Genomic DNA, 5,710 nt, shown 5'->3' with positions numbered 1-5,710 from the left:
AGCGCTAGGATATTGTATATATTGACAGACTACATCAGGTACACGTCCCGAGCTTCCTCTGAAGTTCTCCAAACCCATATCTCTAGAATCACTACTACGCTTCTATCTAGTGATGCAGTGAGATAAACAATTCAGATAGACTTCAGTAGCCTCTGGCAACATCTAGTGGTGATAACGCCACACTAACAGTCCCCGTTCATTATGATTCACTCCTAAATTCATTTAGTTTGAACAAAATGCCATACGATCTCATGTCTTGTTCTAATCAATAGGCTTTAATCAATAGGTCATTAAAGAGTGAAAACTGTACTTGATAAACTACCCTGCATGAGGAGCCATTGGCACACTACCCTGGTCTGCTACATGTTGACTAACTGTTATCAACGATCAAACCAGTACCAGTCCCCAGGCTGGATTGCAAGCTGCTGTCTAGTACCATCACCCTGACTCTGTATTAAACCACTACCTTCATGGTTCTCTCCAGGTGTCCCTGAGCCAGATTTGGGATCATTACAGATGACCCTGCTGCCCGCTGACCCTAATCCTCCTAATGATCTTATAGCCAGTCAGCAAGCAACTAAAACCTACCTGCCTGCGCTGCCTTTTACTGTAGTGTTATCCCAACCCCTGCTTTCAGCCCAGGGCTGGACATAGCACAGAGAGTGAAAACAACAACAACAGCCTTTCCTCCTGGGCTTTCTCGGGGAAGAAATGATTCGGCAAAAATTCAAGCTAGAGGAATTTGTCAAACCTGTGAGTATTATAGATGTATATCATCACTTACCTACCTTCTTCCTAGTTGTGTCTTAATGGGATTATACATATACACTGAGTATACCAAACATTAGGAATTCCTTTTGCCCTCAGAACAGCCTGAATTCATCGGGGCATGGACTCTACAAGGTGTCGAAAGCGTTCCACAGGGATGCTGGCCCATGTTGATTCCAATGCTTCCCACAGTTGTGTCAAGTTAGCTGGATGACCTTTGGGTGGGGGACCATTCTTGATACACACGGGAAACTGTTGAGCATGAAAAACCCATCAGCGTTGCAGTTCTTGACACAACCGTTGCGCCCGGCACATACTATCATACGCCGTTCAGAGGCAATTCAATCTTTTGTGTTGCCCATTCACCCTCTGAATGGCACACACACACAATCCATGTTTCAATTGTCTCAAGGCTTGAACATCCTTGAACCTGTCTCCTCCCCTTCATCTACACTGATTGAAGTGAATTTAACAAGTGACATCAATAAGGGGTCATAGCTTTCACCTGGATTCACCTGGTCAATCTGTCATGGAAAGAGCTCAGTGTATATAATGTTTAGTACACTCAGTGTTTATTGGCAGTAGGACGCATTGTATGATGCTCATTAGTGTACACATGCAGTGAAATGATCAGGCATTGCTTGTTATATGCAGTCTATAACCTTCTCAGGAGTGAATAACACTATGTAGAAGAGGCAGAAATGATTGGTTAACTGTGTACAATGTTTGCATCAGTTTCTGTGATATACAGTAATATTCTAGGTTTAGATTAACTACTGTCTTCAGGAGATTGCTATTCTGATTAATTTGCTGATTAATTTGTTTAATGTTATACAAATTATATATGAGCTATACTTTAACAGTCTTTATGAGAAATCAACTAAGAATATCACATTTTCCACATAAAACTAATGCGAATATTGAGGTCTCATTATTGATATCAAGGTTTTTTTTATTGAAAAATCATTCAATTTTGAATGTTCCATTCCTATGCCACTGGTTTTGAATGAGTTGAAGTGTTAAATTGGTTATCTTTGTGGAAATCTGCAGCGGAATGTTGGACATTTACAACGAGTATACAAAGCAGACAGTATGACAATACCTCTAAGGCAGGTATTCCCAAACTGGGAATACCTGAGAGTACCAAGGGGTACGCACAATGCCGTCGGGGGTACGCCAAATCAAAATGTGATTCACATAAAAAAAACATAATTATTATTAATATATAAATTTTTTCACATTTTTTCTTCACATTTTCAATTTATGAATATATTTTTATATTTATATTTTCCAACGGGGCTATACATTTGGGTGATGTTTTTTTCTTGCCTGAGTAGCCTCGTTTCACTGCCAAAAATAAAATGTAACTATCTAGTGTTCAGCGAAATAACAACACAATGTCAAATACAGGTATCCTAGTCAAATAATGAACATCCAATCACATTAACCATTACACTCTCGCGGGAATTCCATTAACGGTCCAAACGTAGCTGCTGCTCATGTTTGTATCTGTACTGATGGCGCAAAAGCCATGACAGGGAGACATAGTGGAGTGGTAATGTGCATGCAAGCAGTTGCTCCCGACGCCACTTGGGTACACTGCAGCATCAACAGAGAGGCTCTTGTTGCCAAGGGAATGCCTGACAGCTTAAAAGACGTTTTGGACACTACAATGAAAATGGTTAACTTTGTTACAGCAAGGCCCGTGTATTTTCTGCATTATGCAATGATATGGGCAGCGACCATGTAACGCTTTTACAACATACAGAAGTGCGCTGGTTATCAAGGGGCAAAGTATTGTCAGGTTTTTTTAAATTGAGAGACAAGCTTAAAGTTTTCTTAACTGACCATCATTTTCACTTGTCTGACAGCGTGCATGATGACGAGTTTCACACGATTTGCCTTATCTGGTTGATATTTTCTCGCCTGAATGATCTGAATCTAGGATTACAGGGACTCTCTGCAACTATATTCAATGTGCGGAACAAAATTGAGGCTATGATTAAGAAGTTGGAGCACTTTTCTGTCTGCATTAACAAGGACAACACACAGGTCTTTCCATCATTGTATGATTTTTTTGTGTGCAAATAAACTCAAGCTTACGGACAATGTCAAATGTGATATACGAAGAACCTGAGTGAGTTGGGTGCGCAATTACGCAGGTACTTTCCCGAAACAGATGACACAAACAACTGGATTCGTTATCCCTTTCATGCCCTGCCTCCAGTCCACTTACCGATATCTGAGCAAGAGAGCCTCATCGAAATTGCAATAAGCGGTTCTGTGAAAATTGAATTTAATCAGAAGCCACTGCCAGATTTCTGGATTGGGCTGCGCTCAGAGTATCCTGCCTTGGCAAATCTCGCTGTTAAGACACAGCTGCCCTTTGCAACCATGTACCTATGTGAGAGTGGATTCTCGGCCCTCACTAGCATGAAAACTAAATACAGGCACAGTCTGTGTGTGGGAAATGATTTAGGACTGAGACTCTCCAATACAACTCAACGTTGCAGAGTTATGTGCATCCTTTCAAGCACACCCTTCTCATTAACCTGTGGTGAGTTATTCACAATTTTCATACATATAAGGTTTTATATGTAAGATGGTTAAATAAAGAGCAAAATGATTGATTATTATTTGTGCTCTGGTCCTATAAGAGCTCTTTGTCACTTCCCACGAGCTGGGTTGTGACAAAAACACACACTCATTCTTATGTTTAATAAATGTATTGTATAGTGTGTGTGTGTGTGTGGCAGGCTTACAATGATGTCAAAAACAGCATTTGAGAGTGAGCTGACCCTGGTGCTAGAGGGGGTACGCAGCTGGAGGTTGAATGTTTGAAGGGGTACGGGACTATAAAAAATTTGGGAACCACTGTTCTAGAGCATACAGTATTTAGCATTGATAGGTCTACTTTATAAGTATTCAATACTATGCTATGATTTCATCTGATGGCTTTTCAGTGTTGACTGGCAATGTTAGATATTCATGTAATGTAAGCGAGTGAGTGATATTCATTTGTGAGTGATGTGTGTTTTGTCACAGGTCTTGCCCCAACCAGAAGACCTGCTGACCTCTCAGGCTAAAAATACCATGATGCATCTCACCGGCCAGAACCACCGTCTAGCGTCTAAAAATGAATGCCATTCCAAAACACCTAAACTCCATCTGTCAGCCACACAGGGAGGGGAAGAGGAGGTGGTGATGGTGGGTCCGCTTAAGACTGGCTCTGCCATGCTGCCAACACTGGGCCAAGAGGGCCCTGCAACCCAGAGAGACTCCTCGCTCCTAGTCAGGTATGTATTATGTACTGTTGGCTCACTTGGCTGAGGCAGCTATACATGTATTTTAAATTTGTATATATTTTTTTACAATAATATGAATTCATGCAATGATTTATTTGTTTGTTCATTTGTTCCTTCCTTCCTTCCTGTCCAGGTCTTCCCTGCCTGGCTCATCCCGACCGAGGGAGGGGGAGAACCTGCCTCTGCGGCGGCCTCTGAAGCTGGCCCCTCTGGAACTGCCCAGGGAGGTGCAGAAGGCCCATAGACAGAAGATGAAGGGGATTGGGCTGGAGGCCAAGGCTGCTTCCCGCAAACTGGACACTACAGTGGGGGACCAACCCTGCCCCAGGAAGGTGAAGGCCTGTGGGGTGAGAGGAGAGAGACCAGAACTGGTTAAGGGTGCAGCAGAGTGTGTCTCCACCCCAGCCCCACGTCCCCTGCCCCTGAATGAAACAGCACCCAGAGTCCAGCGACAGCAGAAGGTTCTGAGAGCGGAGCTTGCTCATGCCAACCCAATCCAGAGACACACAGGAGAAAGACTCTCAGAAGATATCGGCTCTACCATTAAAGACTTCCATCCTCCTCCTAGAAGCAAACCAGTCTCTCCCTCTGCCTCTTTCCCCATCAGTGCCAAAGCTCAGGCCCAGCAGGCGCTAGCACCACGTGGCGAGGAGAGCGTATGCCAAGCGGCTGGCCCGTTCCAGCAGGAGACCGGCAAAAAGAGGCTGCGTCTGAGGAGGGCAGAGCGCCTCAAGGAGGATCAGAGCAAATCTAACATGTCAACAGAAGGATTACATGGGGAAGAGGCCAAGCTGGCCCAAGGGTTCCAGCAGGGAAAAGCCCTGAGGGTAGAGAAGACAGAGAAGACTAGGAGGACAGAGAAAGCCCTGAAGGAGGCCAGTCGCATGCTGGAGAAGGCTTCCAGGAAGAACGTCAGGCTGGAATCACTGGAGAACCCGCTGGAAGTGTCCGGAAAGGCCCTCAGGAGGATGGCAGTGAGCAACCTCCAGGACGCTGTCCTTTGACCTCTGACCCAGGATCTTTGACCTCTTAACCCCTAACTCCCTTTGACCCCTGACTCCCTTTGACTGTAGCTCAGTTGGTAGAGCATGGTGTTTGCAACGCCAGGGTTGTGGGTTTGATTCCCACGGGGGGCCAGCACAGAAAAAAATGTATGAAATTGTATGAAATGTATGCATTCACTACTGTAAGTCGCTCTGGATAAGAGCGTCTGCTAAATGACTAAAATGTAAAATGTAAAATGTGAAAACAGACTTGACAGTGTTAAACCGTGTGTTTACTTGTGCTTATCACCTGGAAATTACTATAGAAAAGCCCCTGCATCTTACTTCACATAGCATCTGGTATTCATAGCAACAAGCCAGTTACAATGCCAAGTACCCTGGCAGGCAGTATCTATAGTATATAAAACAGGATAAATATAGAAGTTTATTATGAACCATATGTATTTAGTATTTTGTAGAAAGATGATTGTAATAAAAATGTTTGCATGCCAACATGGTACCATTAGAATAAAAGAATGTAAAAAAATTGTGACATTTAACCATCGTAGATATTCTGAAATAGGCTATTCAATCTCATATTTTGGATGAGATATGTCTGCATATGCAGGTGACATAATTGTATTTGTGCTTCAC

The 5,710-nt window shown here is 43.4% G+C and overlaps 1 protein-coding gene across 1 annotated transcript; it reads left to right on the top strand.

Annotated features, from left to right (window-relative positions):
- The first annotated feature begins 637 nt into the window (after positions 1–637).
- On the top strand, positions 638–5,186 carry LOC115173206 (uncharacterized). Its single transcript, XM_029731127.1, has 3 exons — positions 638–753; positions 3,814–4,064; positions 4,207–5,186. The coding sequence occupies exons 1-3, from the start codon at positions 712–714 to the stop codon at positions 5,075–5,077; spliced, it is 1,164 nt and encodes a 387-aa protein (XP_029586987.1). The 5' UTR covers positions 638–711; the 3' UTR covers positions 5,078–5,186.
- Positions 5,187–5,710: the final 524 nt, after the last annotated feature.

Source organism: Salmo trutta, chromosome 34, assembly GCF_901001165.1.
Source record: "Salmo trutta chromosome 34, fSalTru1.1, whole genome shotgun sequence".
Lineage (NCBI taxonomy): Eukaryota > Metazoa > Chordata > Actinopteri > Salmoniformes > Salmonidae > Salmo > Salmo trutta.
The sequence above is the reverse complement of the archived record's forward strand: the minus strand, read 5'-3'. Positions and strand labels throughout refer to the sequence as shown.

What these genes read in the sequence shown, in the direction of transcription:
- LOC115173206 (XM_029731127.1), top strand. Translation starts at nt 712, where the DNA reads ATGATTCGGCAAAAATTCAAGCTAGAGGAATTTGTCAAACCT. An exon ending in TAGAGGAATTTGTCAAACCT is followed by an intron (nt 754 to 3,813) that starts GTGAGTATTATA and finishes GTTTTGTCACAG; the next exon opens with GTCTTGCCCCAACCAGAAGA. An exon ending in GACTCCTCGCTCCTAGTCAG is followed by an intron (nt 4,065 to 4,206) that starts GTATGTATTATG and finishes CTTCCTGTCCAG; the next exon opens with GTCTTCCCTGCCTGGCTCAT.